Below are 23,479 nucleotides of genomic sequence, written 5' to 3' on the forward strand. Positions count from 1 at the left end.
AAATCACGTAGATTTAGAATATAAGCATTTAAAATTATTAACCAAGAATAGGAACGAAACAAAGATGTTTAACTGCACCGACGCCAAAATCGTCGCTTAATCGGCTTTTACAAAAACAACCGACGCTATTATCGTCGCTTGGGAGATAAAGAGTTAAGCTTTTTTTGTGCACACAATTCTTGACTTATTGAAATGTTTAATTAATTTAATCCTCTTCCTACCTTTGTTAAGGTTGCTTCTCACCAAGAGAAAGTTCAGATGATAACATTCCTTTTGTAGACTACGATGAATATGATGCTCAGGTTTTCAAGTTGCCATCTGGAATGGCCTCCAGAAACACGTAAGCTGCTTACAATAATTACACAATTATTTTCATTTTATTAGAGTATCATGCCACAGCTAAAGAAAAGTGCTAGTTTCAATCCTCAGCTAGTTAGAAAAGGTATTTTTAAACATCTTTCTTAGAGCTTAATGGATTAATTGATTGAGATGCACTCACTACTCTCTAAAAACTTACAACATTTTTACTTCATTTAATACTCAATAATACATCTTCTCCTAACTTCATTCAAAGCTTTAAATTCCTTTTTGCAGAATGAGGTCTTAACATAAAATATTTGTCCTTGAATAAGTCTGGTCTTTTCCATACACAGACATTCTAATGAATGTACACAAATGTCTTAGAACATGTTAACATCAGTTTTAATGCTTATCAGAATCTCCTGATGTTAAGATTCTATTTTATATTGTGAAATAGGATTGGATGGTGTTTAGACTTTTCCTCTTGAAATGTTATTATCATACTCCATTAATTTCATTCAACAGATGTTAAGTTTCAAACTTGTTTTACCAGACATTTTTTTCATATCTGAAAAAAACAAAACAAAAAAAGCAATCCTCAATTTTATTAAAAGTAGACTTCAACCTGTCTTATATAAAATTGTTGGTTTTAATCAAATCTGAAATCCTTCTTTCCTTGGGGGCTTATGTGTCTTTTTATACACCATGTCAATATTTTATCTCCTTGTTTTTAGTTTTTAAGGTGTGCCTAAATTTCTAGTGGCATCTGGCACACACATAAACTTACGGGGGATCCTTTCCAACCACCATTTATGCTCCCAAAACAATCAGTACTTCTATAATGGAGTTTTTTGTTATGGCTTCACTTAATAGATTTAATATACTTAATATCTAACAATCAAGTACAAAAGTGATGCTTGGAATTCCATGCCAATTTTTACTCAGCCATTTTGTACAAGTTATTTTACTTTGTTCTTGTGATTAAAAATCTCTATTAATATGTCATTCCAACAATATTTGTATGAGCTTATATTATAGCTAAATACTCTTGATAGTAAATATAAACACTTGTCTAATCTGTAATTCTACTTTTTTCTTTTTTTTTTGTCTAGCGTTAGTTTAAAAAGAGGTGCATCTTCACATAGCAGTGGGCGTGGCACCATCCCAAAGACCTTTGAAGAAGCAAGGCAGAGGTTGAAGCCAAGAGACAGGCATCAGTCAGATGATGTGTCTGTTTACTTTTGTGACCATCCACCTTCCTCTCCACCTATTACTATTCCCAGTGCAAGAAGCTCCTTTGAGGATATGTCCTTTTTTTTTGGTTGGTTTTCAGATTCATGCCCCCATATTGTTAATTGCTGTGTAACTTTAATAGAGCAAGTTCTGTAATCAATCAAATTATAGTTCAACTCACATCTTCATAATTCTTGAAACTATTAAATTCTTTTCCATAAAATTTTGTTTGGTTTTTACGTTTAAAAAAAAAAAAAAAAAAAATTAGACTAGCATATTTCATATTAATTAAAAGACAAATCAGTTTTTGAATAAAATGGATTGAAACAATTTCTCTAAATGCAAACTTACAAATTTTGACAGACACAATAAACAGGTTTGATGAATGCCATTTATTTTTTAAAAAATCTTTAGAAAAAATTATATTCTAAAAATATTTTTATTATTTCTATTAGCCTTATTTGCTCCAGGTACTTTCAGTTTGACATTTGTATATTTATTGTTTCATTCTAAAGGAAGGGAAGCAAGCAAAAGTTCATATGAATCTTCAGAAAATGATGAGCTTCTTCTGCAGCGACCAGTTGTTGGAAGTGCAGGTTCACCAGTGGGCCACTCACGTCATCTCCAAAACTATCGCCCCCACAGAGCCCTAATTAATCCTTTTGCCCCATCGAGGCTTCAGTTTAAGATGACTAGCAATCGTAGGAGATGGGCTCATGCTTTTCCTGTTGGTTAGTGACTTGTTTCTTATGATAGTTGTGTTGTAGATCAATTTAATATCTTTTAAGAGAATCCTTTCATAACTGTAACTGCTGCCTAAGAATGATGTGTTGCCTGAATAAAGTACTTTAATTTTCCAAACCTAAAAATCTTTATCTTATTCTTATTCTAAAAAAAATATATTTTAGAGGTTATTCTACTTGATCAAAATTTGGTCAACTAGATATTTTGGATACATTTTTGTATTTGGTGCTTCTGACAATAAATACTTAGATCTTAAGATAGGACATCTTTAAGTAACGAAAATTAGGTTTTATTCAGCTTTTTTCCTCCAAGTGAGCTAGGTTTTCTTTCTGACCTCCTACAATCCTTTATGAGTAAAACTTTTTTTTTCTTTTGAATTTTTTAACTGGTTTGTTTTTTTCTCTCTAATTATTTTCTTTCTTGTAATTTGCCTCAAAATCTTGTCAATCTTTGCATGCACAGATCAAAAAGGAATGGCCATGCAAGCTCGGCACATTCATTCAGTAGAACACAATGAGCAAGAAAATGATTTCCCTTGGTCTGAGAAAGGAATGGTCAAGGTAATTTCATTAGCTTCATTTACAAGTTGGCTTTGTATTAAATATATAATTATAGACACTGTCAAAATAGTAATAGAAATAAAAAATAACCCTTTGGGTCAGGATTTCGTGATTTTACCATCACAAAAGAGATACAAGACACCAATAGTAAAAACAAACACTCTTTTGTTCCCCTGGCAATCAAATCATTAAATAGAAACAATCTGATATATTCACATGTAAATTATGAGTGAGTCTTGTGTGAATGTACATTTTGTTTTTTTATAGTTATAATGTTTTGTCTGGTGTAATGCACAAATTGTAAGACAAATTTCCTTACGGACAATAAAGATTATTATTATTATTAAATAAAATCTTGGTCTTTTGTTTTTCCTATTTAACTATTAGAATAAAGTTGTTGTTTTTTTTTAAATATTTATTCTCTAAGAGTCCAGTCATCACAGTGACCACCAGCCTAAAGAAACAAAATCTTCGCCAGGACTCTTCTGAACCTGGTCATGCGTAAGTATTTAGTTTATTTCAACAAATTAAGTAATGGTTTTTTAAATGTAAAACTTAACAAGTTTCTTCTCTGTTATTTTTGATGTCCATTGATTGTTTTCAGTGAATGTATTTATTTTCTCAGTGGGGAAAGTGTTCCAGAGTCACCAGTGTCAAGGTCAGATCATGGTACCAGCAGCAATGTGAGGAGAAATATCATGGACTCGAACTGTATGTTGTCAACTACACTTGTTTTATTTAGTTGGTCAAGTATTTATACTGCCTATTTCCCATGATTTAGTATAGCTAAATAGAAATGTGAAGGTTTGGATAATGTTCATGCATTTGTAGGTGACATTACAATACAGTCATCAAATCTCCCATGGATTAGTGAAACTTAAACCATTGTGTAAGCTGCTAGAAGAAGATTAGAAAGACAGTTTGTGTTATCACACAAACTCAGAGGCAGTATATATAGATATGGATAAGAAATATTCTAGCTAATGTTGTTTTGCTTGAAAAAAAATGAAAACATACATAGTCCTAGATCTTTTCTAAGGTGAACCACAATTAGATTCTAAAAATGTGCATGGTATGTATTTACCATTTACATTCTTAGCCTTTATAAATTAGAATAGATAATGAGACTTCTAGACCATAAGTAAATGCAATATGTAATTCAGAAAAGAGATTTCAAACAATCATTTGGTATTAATTTGTTATTCCCTTAAAAACAAACAGAACAACCTATTTTATACTTATATTTATATATTTGAATGTGGGCTGCGGACTACTAATATGAGACCAACAAAAGCAATTTACTGCAGAGGGCAGACATAGAAGGTAAAAAGAGAACTTAAACTAACCACTAGCAAACAGTTATGTCTGTGATGGATGTGGCAAACTATGTAGATCTTAGCTAGGATTGTGTAGTCACATGAAATAATGCACTCCACCTTTATCTTTGGACTGGAACACAAGCCTTATTATTATGATATATATAAATTTTATTTTGAAAATGACATTTATTTATTTTCTTGAAATTGTCAGGGTCTATGTAATTAAATGCAGAAAAAACATTTTGCTAAAGTCGCTCTGCTTTGACCAAAACATCTGTAAACTAGTGCGAGTAATGAGGGCTAAAAAAACATTAGTACATGATTTCTTGCAGCATTTTACCCCATTGTATCTAAAAGCAACTTATGAAACTTGAAAATATCATCTCTCAAGCTTTTGAAATAAATCCTTTAAACAAGGGAGAAATCAAAGTTCTTATTGATAATTAGACTTCTGGAATTTTTTCAGGTTAATTTGTTTTTAACTTGATTTTTTAAAATAAAAAATCCAGAACAAAATATGATTGTTAATGAGATTTCTGGATGTTTTGGCGAGAAAATTAAATATAAGTGTCAAGTGCAATTTCAAATAATTATTTGGTGTTGATGAATTTTTCCTTTAAAAAATCTGGAACAATCTGTTATTGAGAATAAGTTGTTTTTATTTTTTTTACATTTTAGAAATAAAATCAAATGTAAAATAAGTCAATCGTTTGGTATAATTTGATTTTCATAAAAAATCAGAGACAGTTTTTTTTTTTGATTATGAGACTTGGTGATGTTTTAACTAGAAAATTAAATGTAAAAAAGAAATGCAGAAGAGCCATTTTGAAAACAAAACAGGAACAACCTATTTTGATTTCAAAATTTTTTGAAGTTTTTGCATAAAAAAACTGTTGATATATATAGTAGAAGAGGGATTTTAAATAATCATGTGGCGTAAATTTGTTTTTCATTGAAAAAAATCTGGGGCAATTTATTATCAATTATGAGAATAGCATGATTAAAAAGTAGCCATTGTACCTAAACCTTTCCAGCCTTAAAATATGGTGAAATCAGATTTTTATGTTTTCTGTATTTTGTGATAAAAACATGACAGATGGATTGACAGACCTGACTTATAGGCCATAGCTTTTCTTAAATTGACACTCTTTGGTAACTAAATAGTTCTCCTTCTCCACACACTGCAGGCCACTGCTCAGACCAGGGTGTATAAAAACTCTAAAAACTCAATTCTAAAAAATTTTCAATATATTTCAAAATATGTGAGATATTTACATACAATGTGCATTCTTAGCCTTTATAAAAAAGTAAACATTTATTTCCACTTCAAGTTGTTATTTTACCAGAAAACAAAAAAAAATATATATATATAAACTTATTTATAGCATTTTTCTTTTTACAATAAGCAAATTGTATATTATTTTTTATTAAAAATTAAATTTATACTATTTTTTTAAAAGAGGTGTATTTTTATGATAAACATGGCTTGCATACTTAGTTTTTAAAATAAAACGTAAAGACAGTAGCCATTTCACCAAAACTTAACTGTGGCATTTTATGTCTCGAGAGACTTCTTTTGTGACTAAAGAGGCCAATCCTTGATACATGGTTGCAGTCACAGGTTGGGCATATGTAATCACCAGGCATCATTGCATTTTCAACCTTCTTTCTACCACTGTTTTGTATGGCATCTGTTATTTGGAACCCTTTCTTTATATTCTTTTTCTCCATGTGGATCTAGCCAGTGCCACATTTTCTCAGCTTCTAGTGTCGATTTTTTTACATCTCTATATGGTAAAAGTGGGCAACCAGCGGCTCTCCTGCCTTCTGTTAGATTGTCATACAGATATTCTTGTGGGAGTCGACCTATTGGCATTCTATGAACGTGGTTAAGCCAGCCAAGGTATCTGCTGCTGATAACACAGTGGATGTCCTAACACACCCTGCTCTTTGTAGCACTTCCTCATTGGTAATTTTACCTTGTCACCTTTTTTTAAAGATCCTACTTAGGCATCGGAGGTGGAAGACATTCAGCTATTTTTCCTGCCATGAGTAGGTTGACCATGTTTCAGTTCCGTGGAGCCAAGTGCTCATCACACAGGTCCGGTAGACTAAGGCTTTAGTATTGTTAGTCAGCAAGATGTTGTCCCACACTCTTTTCTGCAACTGTGACATGGTTTCCATTGCTTTGGCTTTGGTTAATGTCTTTATCCAGTAGAGCATCATTGGATATCATTGGAGCCAAGATAGCAAAAATGGTCAACAATTTCTAGTGGTTGACCATTAATAGTTATGTTAGGTGCAGTATTTGTGTTCTGAACTAGTATCTTAGTCTTTCTTTGACTAATATTTAAGCCAAACTTCTGTCAAGCAGTAGATAGTTTGTCAACCAGGAAGTGAAGCTGAGTATCAGAGTCAGTCACAATAGCTGCATCAACAGCTACAGGAGTTCCCTGAAAAGTATCTTCCTAACTTTGCAAAACTTTGCATACCACAAAATATAGTTAAATTGGATTTTTTATAGGTCTTTTACTTTTTAAGATTTTAACATGACAGATGGACAGATAGAATGAACAAAACTAATTAACGGCTTTCACCTACATGTTGACATTTCTGATGACTTCTACATTCTCAGTGCGCCGCCAGCAAAGTTCTAAGTCAACTCTGAGTAACAAAATACAGATATTTGGCTCATCTAAGGGTGGTGAGCAGGAGTGGTCATCAGATATGACTACAGGTAAGTCCACATATTTTAATGTGCTTTAAATTCTGAATGGTTACTAATCCAGTAATTGAAAGCTATAATGAATTGTGCTAGGTCTAACTAAACACATTGTGTTATCTTGCATGAGTTTAATCCAGACAATGAGAAGAACCTGAGGATTTAGGGAGGAAAAAAATCCAAACAGATAATAAATTGTGCTGTTCAATTTAGTTTATAACCATTAGTCTTATTTTTATACACCACATTTATAGTGTTACTTTTCATTTTGAATATTAGTTTTCTAAAATCATTTCAGTTCATTATTGATTTTAATTTAAACTTACAATAATGCATTCCTTACTTAAAAAAATGTTTTATTTAAGTTTGCAATGAGTTCTTGTTTTATAGTTCCTTATTAGCATGTGACTGTCTTGTTATCAAATAGCCTTCTGGATTTTGTCCCTTGCTTTCTAATGATTATACATGTTGGATTGGTTTGATCATTATCATGCAGTTGAACTTTATTACAGTACATTTTGGAACAAGAAACATATGAAATGATATTTAAATTAATACCTACTTTTTTTTTTTGTGGTTAAATTGTTTAGATCTAATATGAAAGTAGGAAAATCCATTTCCCATTTCCTCTGTCGTCTAATACTATCTTTACTTCTTCATGATTCACAAACATTCTTTCATCTTAAACATTGCTACTGGTTCATATAGTCAATGTTGTCACTCAATCCATTTGAAGACTAAATGACTAACTCTAGCATATGAAGAAATAAAAGTTTGAGTGTCTGAATGAATCAAATCATAGTTTGAAAGAGGTGTGTCTGAGGGAATCAAATCAAAGTTTGAAAGAGGTGTGTCTGAATGAATCAAATCATAGTTTGAAAGAGGTGTGTCTGAGGGAATCAAATCAAAGTTTGAAAGAGGTGTGTCTGAGTGAATCAAATCAAAGTTTGAAAGAATTGTGTCTGAGGGAATCAAATCATAAACAGATTTTGTGACATACTTGCTGAAGGAAATTTTCTCACAGTTTAGTATTTGTTGTATCTCATTTTTTATTTCATTTGAAGGCAAATAGCAACCTTTTTTTTTTTCTGACACTTTGAACAGGAATCTTTTTTTTAAACATATGAAATAAACTATAAAATGAAATCACCAAGAAAACATTTGTCTTTTCATAATTATGAGTTGTAATATTTGTGTTTAATTTCTATTACTTGCATGCATTTATTTATTTTTTAGAAGTCTTTGGTTTTCAAAGATATAGGTGTGTTTGGTCGGAAGTTCACTGATAATTTAGATTTAGGATGGTATTGCAGTGTCATTATTATTTATCATATTAGAATATTTAGATACATTTTTCAAAGGATTTAGTAGATTTTTTTGGTGGCCAATTTATTTAGAAATGTAGATTTAGAAATGGATTTAATTGTTTGTTTTACAAATTTGAAAGCAGTAACTATAGGCTTTCAATTTAAGGGAGAGAAAGTAATAGGCCTTTTTTTTATAAGGCATTGCTACCAGCATTCTTCTTCCATGTATGTTTGGTTTATTGGTTGGACCACTGTTTTTTTGTTTTCTCAGGTATTAAAATTAGAGAACTAAAAAGGACCTTGAATTTGAATCATATAGTTTTCATACTGTGTGTCTCTTACTATTTTATATTGTATAAAATTTAAACAGAATGCCTTGCCATTTATATATGTCAATGAATGAGTTGACATAAGATAAATTGCAGGATGGAGTGTAAGTCTTCTTAGAGTGTTATTCGGAACTATTTGTATACAGTAACTTAACTCCTCAATGTTGAATACCACATTTATTTAGATGCTATACATAGGATGAAATAGAATCAATGATGTAAGGTAAATCCAATCACTTTGAACATAATACAATAGATAAATAAAATTCACACAACTTGCAATACACAATGTGCACATCAATTACATAATTTTAAAATTTATTATTATATTTATTTTATTTATATCCAACTAGATTTAATTACTTGATACAGACTTGAGCCTAAACTTCAAATATGACTTCTCTACTCTTTTAGATCGACTGTTTGTTAACTTACTGGCTTCTCTCTTAAGTTGACTGCCATACTACTAGATGACTATTTGATTGACTGACTTTTCTTAACTCTTTGATTCTGGAATTATTTTCTATGTTTGGACGGAATAAATTTTTTTTTTGCCTTTCGGAGTGAAAAGAATGCTTTGATTAAGCTTTTATAGTATTTTGTTTTTTATTAGAAAATAATATATTTAGTATAGAATTAAAAAGGAATGCATGCCCTTTTTATATAGCAGACAGCAATTTTTTATAAAACAAAAAATTATTTTTATATTAATGTTTGCAATTTAAAAATAAAAACTTACAGACTGCGAAAAAGCCTCCAGGATCTAGATCAGTGTTTCTCAAACTGTGTGCCGCCGAAGATTTGCAGGTGTGCCGTGGGAGTTTTCAGAACGCCACACGTGCAGCGTTACACAGGTCTGCCTACTATTAAATGTTTATTTTACGTTCCGATGACATACATTCCCACTTGCAATGACCAGTAATAGAAGTGGAGCACTCCATAGTCACGGAAAGGGGTGTTAGCTCTTCAGGTTATGGAAATATTCTTTTATACATATATTATTATAATGACTCAAATGTAGGCCGCCTTAGCAGACAACAGCAGTTCTTGAATTGGTAACGATAATAATAAGCGATGTGTTTCGTGTAAATTGTGTAGGTGTATACTAATAGTAACAAATTATCAATAAGCATCATTCATTGTTATCCATGGAGAAATACGTTAGCAAGAATGAAACTGAGAAAGCTTTAAATGAAAAGCAAGGAACCAAAGGAAGGTACAAAGAAGATTACATCGAATATGGTTTTATATCTTCTGGACCTGAAGATGCTCCATTGCCATTCTGTCTGATCTGCAATGCAACTCTTTCGAATGAGGCGCTTGTTCCAATCAAATTGAAGAGACACTTGGAAACAAAATATCCAGCTGTAAAAGCGCAACCGAAGGAATTCTTTGAAAACATCATGGCTCAACAAAATAAACAAGCTAAGAAACTTACGAACTACCTAAATCTGCCAGAAAAGGGATTGATTGTAAGTTATAAGGTTGCTCAGTTGTTAGCAAAATGCAAGAAAGCACACACTGAGGCTAAATCAGTCATTGCACTAGCTTTAGCAATAGTTGTTGAAACTATGCTTGGACCCGATGCGCCGAAAAAGTTAAAAAAAAAGTTCCTTTGTCAAATGGTACTATTTTGCACAGAATTGAAGACTTATTGTCAGATTTACAAGATCAAATCTGTGAACCCTTCGACGTGAGTGACGATGAAGTGTCTCTGCTGTGGTCTCTTCAAGTTGATGAATCCACTAACGTTAGCGGTAAAGCCCAGCTGCTAGCTTTTATTCGGTTCATAAAGGATGAAAAATGTGTCAACGAATTCTTATTTTGCAAAGACTTACCAACTACGACCAAAGGCGAAGATATTTAAAAGTGGTGAACGAAAACATTTTGCTATTCAAACTACAGCGGAAAAACTGTGTCAGCGTTTGCACCGATGGCTGTCCTTCCATGCTGGGAAATAGAAAGGGATTCGTCACTCTTGTGCGTCAAGAAAATCCAAATGTATTAGTTGTTCACTGCATGATCCACAGAGCTCTTGCCTTCAAATCTTTGCCAAAATATTTGATGTCTGTTCTGGATCAAGTGATTGAAGTTGTAAACTTCCTCAAATCTCGACCGCTTGCATCCCAACTTTTCTCAGAACTTTATGAAGCTATGGATTCAGACTACAAATGTCTCCTGTATTACACCAGCATTCGTTGGCTCTCCAGGGGAAAAGTGTTAAAGCGTGTCATCCAACTCAAGGCTGAGCTGATTTCATTCTTGGAGGCTGAAAAAAAAGACTTTGGATTTTCTATTCATGACGAGATCTGGTGGGTTAAGGTGACATTTCTCTCTGATTTATTTGACAAATTAAATTCATTGAATTTGTCTTCAAGGACCATCAGAAACCATCATCATTGCATCATCAAAACTGAAATCATTTGGTGAAAAATTGATTGTCTTTGTGGCAAAGTAAGATCTCGAAATGACTGCTTTCCTACTTACAATGAATGTGCTTCAAATAAAGAAATCACCCCCGAAATTCTGGACACTTTGAAACACCTGCAGTCAGCATTGCAGCATTACTTTCCAACAGTTGGAAGTCATGACTATGGATGGGTCAGCTCTACATTTGGAAACAATGAAGCTACAAATCTTACAACTGAAGAAAAAGAGCAGCTCATTGATTTAAAAAATGATGCAAATCTTAAGTCAAGTTTTGCCGAGAAAAGCCTGGATGTGTTTTGAATTTCAATCAACAATTATATCCTGCAATCAGTTTAAAAGCATTCAAAATAATTCTTCCATTTGCATCTTCATGGTTTTGTGAGTTTGGATTTTCAGCATTGACTGAAATCAAATCTAAGAAAAGAGAGAGACTTCTTACAATAGACGATGAAAAGCGAGTTTGTTTGTCGACTTTGGAGCCTCGATTAGATCGCATTTGCTCTCAAAAACGGGCACACCCTTCACATTAAATATAATACTTAAAAACAGGTAAAATCTTTTTTTTTTAAATTATAAAACAACTGTGCTGCAAAATTTTTGTAGTTTGTTTACTGTGCCGGCAGACAAAAAAGTTTGAGAAACACTGTTCTAGATCTAGACCTGATCTAGGAAAAAATTTTTGGTCCATATTGAAAATAACACATTTAAAAAAGAAATTCTGGATGTTTAGCAAAGGGAAACTATTCGGGATAATATTTTAAGCAATTAAAAACATATACAGGAAAAAAAAAGAAAGAAGAAATTTTCAAACAACGATGTTGCCAGCTTTATAGCTGGGTAAAATCAATGGCAGGAGCGCCTTTTAGAGTTAAAGGGTTAACTGATTAAAATCTTGCTCTCCCATAGATCAGGTCATTCATAAATAATGTTGACACAGGCATACTTTCATGCTCTATATTATAAAAAATTCATATTTATATAATAATGTACAATTAGGTTACTATTTTACTAGTGACAATATATAAATAGCATTCTTATGTGTTACATCTGAAACTAGGTCTGTTGAAATTTTAAAATACATTTATATTAAAGTATGAAATCATAGTGGCATGGCCCACAATGCAACAATAAATTATACATTCTAGATTTTAAGTTTGTTCTTGCCATTAAGGATTTGATTTCATTAAAAATACTGAAAAGATATCTGTAATACAACACTCACAGCAAGTGGTAGAAAGATATCTCTATGATAAGGAGCTGGGGTTAATTCTGAAGACTTGAGCAGCTGATAACTTGTGGTTTTTTTTTTTGTTTTTTGTTTTTAATCTTTTTTTTTTGTCCTATAATTTTATTTGTATTTGATAATGATAAAAAAAAGTAAACTTGTGTTTAGATTCCATACTATTTGCTCAGTTTCAATTTGAAAATGTTTCAATTTTTGCATTGCTCATATTTCTACAATGTATGTATTTTATTTGTCAATGAATTAAAATGTTTGGATGTTGTACTTTCAACAGGCTATGACTGGCGTCCAATCACCTCTGACCTCCAAAATAAAAAGGGGTCAAGGTTGATAAAATCTATTTTTCGAGGTGATATCCAATCCAATGCATTTGTTGAAGGGATAAGTAAGAAAGCCCCGCCCACTGGTTTTATTTCTCTTTACTCAGCAGCTCTTTGCTTCTTATCTTGGTTGATGTAGTGATTTATTTTTTTTTGTAACTTTAGTATTTTTATGTGTGTCTTGCATTGGTCTGCTAACCCTTTTTATTTCAAACAGTAATCAGTTCACTCTGTATTGACACCAGATCATAGTTTGTTGTCTTTTGTTTTGTAGTTGTTATTTTTTTTTGTGGCTTTCGTTTGTTGTGTTTTAATGTTATGAAAGAATTAAATTTTTTTCTTTATATAATGCATTGAAAAAAAAATGGGTCAAATAATCTAACAAGGCTACAAAGATAGTTTGTGTGGAAACACAAACTCAAAATCGGTCCCCAAAGTGGTCCACTGAGGCAGGCTTCAATATTTTCGGAAAGAACATTCAAATGAAATTATATCAATGACAAATGAGAGATAAGAATGGAGAAAGAAGGTTGACAGATCTTGTGTAGTGCCAAAACGGTACAGCAGATCAAAGGATAGGTGCAAGTGAATGCAAAGTTAGATGTGAACCTGGCCTAACTAGTTCCCCTTTCAGACATATAGACCAATAGGTCTATAGGGCAGATGATGTAAAGTTCATCTGTTTTTGTGGCCTACGGTTAACGAGGATGTCATGTAGCCAGCACAACGACCAACCACCTTTACTTTTCCCCATTAGACCTGGGTGGACTCAGAGGGGCCCAAAGATTCCGAAGTTGAAAATCCCAGTCTTCACCAGGATTGTTTTGAAAAGGCTCAATCTCTTATTTGAATCCTCAAAAAAAAAAAAAAAAAATTCCGAAAAATAAAAAAAATGTTCAAGAAAATAAAGTTTACAAGATTGCTATTCGTTTTAAATTAGTTCTAACTTATAATGCATACTAAATAGCTTTTTGTCTTTAAAAAACTGCTTGCATAAGTGATTTTAAAAATTAGATTTTTCACTTTCAGAAAAAAAAAAGTAGCTGTTGCATCAGAACTTTGAATGGTCTAAAATATTGTGATGTCGGATTTTCACTTTCTTTTCTAGTTTACGAGATCTAAACGGGACGGACGGACAAACATTTCACACAAAACTAATAGCGTCTTTTCCCCTTTTGGGGCCGCTAAAAATGGAGTTCCCAATGACTTTCATATACCCGGTAGCCTGAACTACAGACTCTCCACATTGTAAATTCTCTCTCCCCCCCTCTTTTTTTTCTGTGTCCAGACACTAACTCTGCTATGTTGAACTTCAAAGCTGCATATAAATACGGAGTAGCTGAGACCAAGACTAACCTACTTGGTGCTAAGCAATAAAGCACATAGTTAATAGAAATCTTTACACAAATAATAAGGGCTTGTGATGGTTGGAATAGTAATATATATATATATATATATATATATATATATATATATATATATATATATATATATACTAGCCTGACATAACCTGCGACCTGCCGGTCTTAGTTTGTATTTACTAATCTAGTGGATTGGATTTAGATGTATGTTAAACTTAGCTAATGATCCTTTCAAGTTTTGCGAAAATGGGTTTACCCAAAGCCGATACATTCATATATATTAAAAACGAAAGGAGGGATAGATGAATAGGATATAAAGTACAATTAAAATGGGTTTACCCGATTTGTTAAATGAATGGGATTATAAGTAAATCAGGACGTTCTGAATTCGCAGATATATGGAAGGAATTTATGTAAAAATGCTTCTGAAACACAAATTTGAAGGTTACTTTTATTAAATAATGAAATCAATATTTTGTATTTTCATGTGTCAAAGTAAAAAACTATATGTGCAAAGTGTAGTTCTTAAAATTAGATCTAGATCTAAATCCTTTCGATCTTTTCTCATGTCAACATTGTAAACAAAGCCTAGATTCATATAATACTATAGCTTTAATAGAGTCGGTCAACTTTTTTTTTTTTTTGAGGGTCTCAAGTTTGTTTTAGGGCTACAATACATACACTATGGTCTAAGTTAGTACCCAAGAAACATTTCTGCCAAGTTTTATCAAGATTGGTCAAGCGGTTTTTATTTCTATTCCTAACATACATACAGACGCCATACTTTCTACTTTATAGTATATTTTTTGGCACTGATATGCACATCTAAAATAGGAATATTGAATTCTCTCGATCTATATCTAAGAAAACAATATTTATTGAATTATTTATTTATGGCGAAGACTTCTTTTGTTTGTTTGTTTTTAAATGCTTTTGAAACAAGTACTAGTTTCTTTGTTTGTTGTATGTTTGTGTATCTATGTCATTCAGTTCTGCCTGTTTCATTCATTCACTTTTGTCTGTATTCAATACAATGTTGTTCATTGCATATATAATCAAACACATAGCTCTAACTTTAGCTTGAACTACTAATACTCAGTGTGAGGCATGCTCTATAGTGTAGTGAATCACATGTGTACTGTATCAATATTTAACAGTGGGATGTCTGCACTGAGCTGATCATGAAAATGTCTAAAAAAAAAAAACTTAGCAATTTCTAACTGTGTTGTTCATTTGATCAATTCAGTTTTATCATTTTTTTTCACTTCTTATAATAATGGCTTAAAGATTCTAAAGCTGGTTATTTGTTAGAAAGTTGTCTTTGATTTATGATATATATAATGATTTATGATATATATAATTTATATGTACTTAGTAAAATTCTCTTAAATGTTTGCCTCTTAATTTAAGGGAGAATTGCTAAAGAGGTTGTTTTGTACTTAGCACTAAAATGAAGCAACTTTCTTTTGAAGTGGGTATTGCTAGTTAGACTTGTTCTCTTGTTCTGCCAACAAGAATATGACATCAATACATTTAGAAATCTTTGAAACCCTTTCTTAATCTAATGCTCACTATACTAAATATTTGACTGATTAGAAAATCTGCACTCATCCTTAATCTTCAGAATCGAAGACATTGCCATTATTATTATCTAATACAGGATGCTTTTTGTTTGGGCTTGTTATAATGATAGCTCACTGAAAAGTTACATGTACTTTATTCACTCAACCAAGGAACACATCCTAGTCCATTAAGTTTTGTTTCTGTTACTAAATTCCTCTTGCTGCAACTAATGGGAACTAAAAATTACTACACTGTTAATTTTTAATAATATCATCACACTGGTCCGTTCTCACAAACAATATTAGTCTGTATTTAGACATTTTGTCTCTTAGTGCATAAGTCTAGCTTGCTTATCATTATAACTGTGTATTGCAAATCCATAGGAAGAAGTGTAAAGAACTTTGAACTTATTTTTTTCAAATTTTAAATATCGTATTAAATTAAATTAACTTTGCTTTATGCAAGTCATTAGTAACATGCTAATTTTTTTAAACACTTTTCTTTTTTTTTGGCAATAATTTCAAATTCGTTTACAATGGGCACTTCATTCTTTCAGCATTTTCTTTTCAATACATGAATGCTTAGAACTTTTCAAGTATTTTGATATTTTTGTTTAATACTATTCTTTCATTATATTTAGATGTTCGCTTGGTAGCTTGTACACTATCCATAGGATTTAAATTTGAAATGGTTAGCATTAGTCCATGAAATTGGCAGTTGTATTTATTTAAGTAAAAACATTTCTTAACAAAGTTCTTGAGCTTTGCATTATGAAAAAAGAAAAAAAGTGGATGCAATGTCAGCTAGAAATTATTCTGCTAGTTGTTAACTGCTTATTAAATTCACATTCCCAGAATAAAGACAAATAGGCTAAATCTGGCTCTTGTCATATCAGAATGATTTTATAGGAGTAGATTTTTTTTTCTTTTCTAGTTTTGTATTTATCCCTAGATTTAAACAGAGGAAACATATTTTTGATTGATTCCAAAACCAAAAATGTAATAAACTTAAAAATGCTTGGGTAAATTGTATTATATGATAAAGACTTTAACTTGTAATTTGTGATCTAGCTGAATAAAAAAAAATACCATTAAAAATGGTTAAATAAAGAACAAATTTTAGAAGTAATTAAAACCTCTCAAATCTCATGATCTCTTAAAACATTTTTTTTTCATCTGTTTATGTTTTATTCTGTGGCAGAGCTACAAACTAGTCTATAATAATTCTTATTCATTGCATATTGTAAAATAAATTGTAATGACTTTTAAAACTTGTGGGCCAAGTTAATAGAATTTAAATTTTATACAGGTAATTTACTATTTTAGGTAATGAAAATATATTTTAAAAAATTCAACATTTGGTATTTCATTTTTTAGTTTAAATTTTTGTATAGGACAAGTCCTTAAATGTTTCATATTCATTTTTTTGTTATTGTTGTTAATGACTAGCAATATTTTTTTTTCTCCAGCTGTGGATTGGAAGTCATTGACCATTCCAGCCACCTTGCCAGTAACTACAGACTATTTTCCTGACCGCAGAAGTCTACAGTATGATTATGTCATGGCCGAGTATGAACTGTTACCAGAATGTGTCAATGCAGAGATCTGGTCATCTTGGCCTAGGTAGTAATGGTGGCTATTTGAAAGTATTCTTTCTAAAGGAAAAAAGTTTTAGATGATCTCAAGCTGATTTTCATTTTCTTAATGTTATCCAAATACTTGTTTTCAATAGATTACACTCAACTTAAGCTGAATGAAAATTATTTACTCTTAAAGAATGTCCTTATGTAAAAAGTAAAGGTCTCCTTACAGAACTTGTGGTTTTTGGGATAGATGATGTAAAGCTTGTGTGTTGATAGGTTGACAATTAACAACAGATAGATGATGTAAAGCTTGTTTGTTGGTAGGTTGACAATTAATGACAGTTAATGAGGCCAGTGAAGCAGGGTTCATGCATTTCTTAGCCCAGCAGGATATTTGGTTTTGAGTGATCGTCATAATGAGTTAAACTAGTTTATGGGTCATTTTGTAGGTAGCCATGGAAATGGTGTCTTCATAATACTTGCCCACACTTGTTATTTTCCATTTTTTTTAACTTTCCAGAGTAAGGCTCAGTTCTGAAATGCATCAAGAAATAAGTGTATACAAATTATATATTTATTTTATCTAGCAAATGTCTCTATTTTCCTGTGTATAATGTTTCGTATTTAAGGAAAAAATAAACTAAGAAGAGACAATTGGTAGATAACATGCTCATGAAAATGATCACACTGTATACCAACCTTGTTCCCCTATGAAGTGTTTCTGATGACAGGTCTCCTACTGCTGAGGACAAAACACTTCTGGTCTACCGCAGACATCCCTTAACCAATCGTCAAGTTTTCTTGGAGCTAATATCTCAAAGACTTGGAGAGGTTAGTAATGTAAAAACTCTAAGCAAGCACTGACAGACTTAAAAGTAGGACACAATTTAAAGTTCATTTACAGGGATAGATAGTGAAAATCAAGTTTGAATGAAAAGCTTACGAAATTTCAATTGATTGTTAACATTTTGTTATTATTTTTTTTCCCTTTTTTTTTGTGAAATAGTTTTTAACAATTTTTAAAAACTTTTTGTCTCTGTAATGATGCTCTTAGCCATGATTCACTTGTTTTTACCTAGAAAGATATCTGTAAAGAGTGGGGGCATGAAAAGTCTCTATTTTTCTTTAGATTATTTTATGTTTTTAAACCTGTTATGTATAAAGTTTGTAAAAATACGAATAAATGTCATGAAATAAAATAATTTTTATCAGTTTAGAACATATATTTCCTTGAGCTCACTTGTCCACAGTTGGTCAGTTTTCATTGTTTCTATAATTATGACATGGATAATTAGCTCAAGATTTCCATTTTGCATGTTTTAAATATGTTGCATATATAAAGTTTTGTGACAATATAGATAAATATGATTTAAATTTTTTTTTTTTTCAATCTGGATTATAATAAACGTTTTCCTAGATCTGGTCAAGATTTAGATCTTTGAGACTTTTGCGCACTTGGTTAGTTTTCAATTCTAATTTTCATAAATTAATATTAAAATTATTTTTTGCTTTATAAGTACTAATTTGTGTTACAGAAAAAGGGCATATTCTATACCAAATATATCATTTCTAACAAAATAGTTTAATCGAAGAAATTTTTGACACTCCGAAAGGGCGAAAACATTAATTCCTTCCAACTGTGGAAAATAATTCTGGAGTCAAAAAGTTAACAGAAAATATTCTTTCTTGACATTTACAGAAGTAGACACTAATCATACAAATTAAACTAAAGGATGAAAAATAAATGAAGTCTTTCTATAAAACAGAATTGTTAAACTTGCTAAATAGAATTTTTAAAACATTTTTTAAAATCTATATTATCCATTTAGATAGAACTAGATCAGATTTAATGTAAAGCCTTCACACCAAATTTATATGCCACTTGTATTAAAAAGGGCAGAATATACTGAAAGTCAGAAGGTGTTTTTTTTTTTTTCATTTCTTAACTTTTTATCTAATTACTTGATTTCAGATTTGTTTGAAATAATTTAAATGTCAGTTAATTACTTTCAAGACAACACATATAGCTCAATAGCAGTTTAATAGCTGCTAAAAATTATGTTTATATATTTAAATTTTCTTTTTAAAGGGCTTCCAAATCATAACCAAAAAGAAATCCAGAAATCCAGCAGATTCTAAGGAATCATCTGCTCAGTCACCATCAAGTCAGTTTATGAGAACTCTAGCCAGAGATCCTAAAGTAAATATCTATACAACATAATTTCTACTATTGAATGGAAAGCATTTTTTTTTTTAAAGTTGCTTTAATATTTCTAATTGTTGAAAATATTTTATATCAACATAATTTGTTTGCATCATGTTGACTCTAGAGTATATTTAATTGTTCATTTCATGTTTCTATGTGTACACAGGAAGAATACTATATGAGTATTGGAAGAATATATCACAGACTGACGCTAAGTGGACAGACTATCAAGGTCATGCGTTTTTGGCCACGGTAGGACTCTTCAAATATTTGTGATAAACATTAATATCTAAAATTCAATTAAAGATATTTTTTTATTGACACTATAAATATATAAAAAGAAAACTCTTTGCATTTTAATTCTTTTTTTATCAGACATCTCTGAGTGTAGCCAGACCAATGAGCAACCAACATTCCAAAAATGCTGGTAAAGCTGTTGGTTATTTATTGTGTGACACCCAGTATGTCCCTCAGCTCCAGAAACAAGGGACAGAACTACATATCAGGCTGGCTTTTAAATTTTTTTTTCTTCCTTGTTTCAGTCACCCCCAACCTCAGCTTCACTATGGCTACAAGTATCGATTTCAGGCTCCAGACTCTAACAGTTATGATGTGTCTTGGACTAATTTCTCCAATGAAAAACTGGAAAACTACAACTGGAACCACTTGGATCAGTACATTTGCACTCAAGGAGACTGGGAATATGGTTTGATTGATGTACTAAAGTTTATTTATCTCATGTTTATATTCATTTTGAACTTCTTTTTAGTGGCCCTCATTGGGAGAAGCCAAAAAATACATTGTGGATGTCTGTCACATTTAGAGCTGAACAGTCTGTTTCCCTATTGCCATCATGCAACAGTGATTCTGTTATAAAATTAAATAAGCATATATTAAATTTAAAAAAAATGAACATGCAGTTAAATGTTTTTTTGCAGTATTATCTTGAAATGGTTATTCGGTGTTGAAATTCTGCTTTCATTTTTATTTTCGTTGTGCTCAAAATTGATGAATGGCTCCTTATGATTTACCGAAACATGTCCATAAAATTAAGTTGAGAAAGAGTTTCATTGACGAATTCATGATCACTCTTGTTTTGGGAATTAGATTTGTGTTTGATGTAATGCGTGAGAGTTGTTGACATATAGGGCCACCTACAAGTTTGTGTAATACAAACTCCTTTCTTCATTATGATTTTCTGTAATTTTTGGGTTTGCAGGCATTTTTTTTTGTTGAGATTATTAGGTTGTTTGATATTGATTGCTTTAAATTCTGAAAATATTTGTTGAATACTTGTAATTGCTATTTGTTTTTTTTGTTTTTTTTCGTCTACATTTTACACATAATTTCATGTTATATGTTTTTCTTGTTTCTATAATGCAGGCATTAAAATATTGGCGGTCTAGGTTTTTCCTTCTTCCACTGAACAACCCAGCCACCAAGAAGATCATTGAGGATGAAAAAACCAGGTGAACATTTCTGTACAAACTAAGAGTTTGCTGGATAAAAGCTCTAATAAACTAATAAGAGTAGTGATACCATTCATAAAGGGTGAATTTTATACAAAGCTTATATTAACTCTGTCTGTATGTTTGATATAAAGTTTGTACACATTATTTCTGTCACTTCCAATCTCGGATCAAATTGAAATTTTGCACAATTATTTCTTATACCTAACAAAACAAGAATCAATTTTAAAACAAAAATCTGTTAGTCTATTAACTATTTGTAATTTTTTAGTTCTTTGGTATAGAACAAGGGAAAGAAATTGTACTTGACAGATGTAGTGGTATAAGTTGAATTGATCTAATCATACAACTTTTGTTTTTGTAATGCATTAAAAAGCAAACAACTTGAGCAAGGTTTCAAACTTGAGCCCATTGATAGGTAGGCAAGCAGTTCATGCCACTAAACCACAAACCCCATTTTCTGAACCATCTCTGTACCATCAAAACAGATATTAAACGACTAGTGTGAAGTCTAACTAATCCTCTGTATTTTTCAAAACAAATATACTTGTATCAATAACTATTCCATAGTTACATGCTAAAATGTCTAGTAACAAGATCTAGATTTGATCTAGAACTTTTCTAGAGATCTAGTTCTAGATATAATCTTGACTAGATCTACATATAAGCAAGGCTTATAAATAAACTGAAAGTAACATTAAAAATAGTAATATTTTTGAATTTATCTAGAATTCTAGATCTAATCTAAGTCTAACAGCAGAAGAAGATGTTTTGTTTTTTGGTGAATGCAGATGATTGATAACATCACTATAATGTGTCTCTGGCACGTTTAATCTTAAAATTATTAAATGCTCAACTAATTTTGAATGTTGTCAGGTGAATAATGAGAACATGTCTTGACTGCACATTATCAAAATAATCAGTTTTTCAAATACTTACAACTGAACCAATCATTGAAAAAAACACACATTCCAATGAATATTTTATTCAATAAGTTTGTTAACAAAGGGAAAAAATATTTGTTAATGAGCCATTAATATTTTTTGTTATTGTGATCTTCGATTCACATTTCTTTGTACCAATGTGTGAAACCAGATTTATTAAACAAGAAGTCTGTGAACTATAATAATAATATAATAATAAAGTATTTGATAAAAAAATGTGAATTTTTATGAAAAAACTTCTTGCATATTTAATTTTAAAATTTAACGGTTTTGCTTTTAGAAAAAAAAAGTATTAATTACGTCAGAACTTTGTAAGATCTAAAATATCATGATATCAGATTTTCATTATCTTTTCTAGTTTTTGAGATCTAAATGAGACAGACAGACATACCACACAAAACTAATAGTGGCTAGTCCCCTTTCAAGAGCCACTAAAAACTTCAGTTTTCCACCACATTGACTTGAATTTTGAGCTAAGCTCTTAAAGAGCTGTCCCTGTCTTTTGCATTTGATAGAAGAATCTCTTTCAATGGCACCCCCATCACCTCATGAGAATGAATTTGATAAAATACTCTTTATGTAATGCACCCAACATAATGACTCCATGTAATAAAAAGTGTGATGAAAAATAAGAAAAGAAAAAATACTATAAATTACAATAGTGAGTGTAAATTACTCTGTTAAGACTCACAATTCATTTCTTGGTGATGCATTTGTTATCCTTATATCCTTCAACTATCCCTTAGTCTGTTGGATGGTTGAGGCTCCACACAAGATCTGTTGACTCTCTTTCTACATTCCTCCCTGTCTTTTGCATTTGATAGAATCTCTTTCAATGGCATACCTGTCCATTCTTTTATGTTTCCTGGTACTGTTCCCTGAAGGAGGTTCTTTGTGAGCCCTGAGGACCTTGTAATAAATTATGCAAAGCTTATTACCAGAAGAATTGAATCAAGTTTATTTTACATTAGGCTTTACAGTATGGTAATAATACTGTACTTTATTTGTCAAGGTGTGACATATATGAAGAGAAATCACCAAAAGAGTTGTCTCAGCTCATATCTGGATTCATAAGATTCCTAGAGACTATGAACAAACTGAAAAGGGCAGCTACTCAGCGCAAGTCAAAAGGTGAGGTACCTGCCTCAGGTGCTTCAGCAGGAGCTAGTGGAAGTGGAGCTCAATTGACTTCTTTTAGTGGCCCTATGGACTTGAGTTCTAAAAAATCTGAACAGGAAAGGTTAGCAATATATTGAAAGAAGGAAAAAAAAATCAATGTAATGTTTTTAAGTATAAATTAAATATATAGAAAAATGCTAAATTTGGAAGCACATGATTGATTTACTTCAAACCTGTATTTTTAATCTTACATATTTTTTTTTAAATTAGCTTCCGTACCAAAGATACAGAAGACAGGCTCAGTATCTCATCATCATCTGTCAAAATCGTGGAAGGTCTAGTGGATACTGTGTAAGTATGTTTTTATTCATTACATTTTGATGTGCTGTCTTCATGCAGTTGATCTAAAGTAAACTTAAAATAACAAATTCTAAAAGTAATTTAGTTTTAAGTTAAAAATGAATTTTGTTTTTCTTCCTTTCACTTTAGTTTTATATAAATCTATACATACTAGACATTGAACATTTGAGAAATGTTTTACATTTTATATGGATTTAATGTAATGTAATAAATGTATTTTTAGCCATGGGTTGAACTTCATACAAGGTCAGGCTGGACTACCACTTAACACCTTCATATCTGCTGAGGCTGTTGATTGGTGCCAAAGGAATGTGGTGGGTGCTGAGACAGTGTCTTCAGCAGTAGATCTAATGCAGGTAAAAGAGGTT

At 31.3% G+C, this 23,479-nt stretch overlaps 1 protein-coding gene across 3 annotated transcripts in view; it reads left to right on the forward strand.

The window, feature by feature from the left end:
• Positions 1 to 23,479, forward strand: part of LOC106072752 (GATOR complex protein Iml1-like) — a 48,154-nt gene that overhangs the window by 11,183 nt on the left and 13,492 nt on the right. For 2 of the 3 annotated variants that reach the window (XM_056006289.1, XM_056006290.1), the window contains exons 17-33: positions 232 to 340; positions 1,413 to 1,621; positions 2,049 to 2,264; positions 2,740 to 2,837; positions 3,265 to 3,338; positions 3,463 to 3,548; positions 6,792 to 6,893; positions 12,462 to 12,572; positions 16,900 to 17,053; positions 17,745 to 17,844; positions 19,103 to 19,213; positions 19,386 to 19,471; positions 19,762 to 19,936; positions 20,603 to 20,688; positions 22,645 to 22,872; positions 23,022 to 23,102; positions 23,335 to 23,467. In XM_056006289.1, the coding sequence (XP_055862264.1) occupies positions 232 to 340; positions 1,413 to 1,621; positions 2,049 to 2,264; positions 2,740 to 2,837; positions 3,265 to 3,338; positions 3,463 to 3,548; positions 6,792 to 6,893; positions 12,462 to 12,572; positions 16,900 to 17,053; positions 17,745 to 17,844; positions 19,103 to 19,213; positions 19,386 to 19,471; positions 19,762 to 19,936; positions 20,603 to 20,688; positions 22,645 to 22,872; positions 23,022 to 23,102; positions 23,335 to 23,467 (2,159 nt within the window). The remainder of the gene's footprint in view (positions 1 to 231; positions 341 to 1,412; positions 1,622 to 2,048; positions 2,265 to 2,739; positions 2,838 to 3,264; positions 3,339 to 3,462; positions 3,549 to 6,791; positions 6,894 to 12,461; positions 12,573 to 16,899; positions 17,054 to 17,744; positions 17,845 to 19,102; positions 19,214 to 19,385; positions 19,472 to 19,761; positions 19,937 to 20,602; positions 20,689 to 22,644; positions 22,873 to 23,021; positions 23,103 to 23,334; positions 23,468 to 23,479) is intronic. The other variant, XM_056006291.1, reaches the window with a different exon arrangement.

Source organism: Biomphalaria glabrata, chromosome 12 (genome assembly GCF_947242115.1).
Source record: "Biomphalaria glabrata chromosome 12, xgBioGlab47.1, whole genome shotgun sequence".
NCBI lineage: Eukaryota > Metazoa > Mollusca > Gastropoda > Planorbidae > Biomphalaria > Biomphalaria glabrata.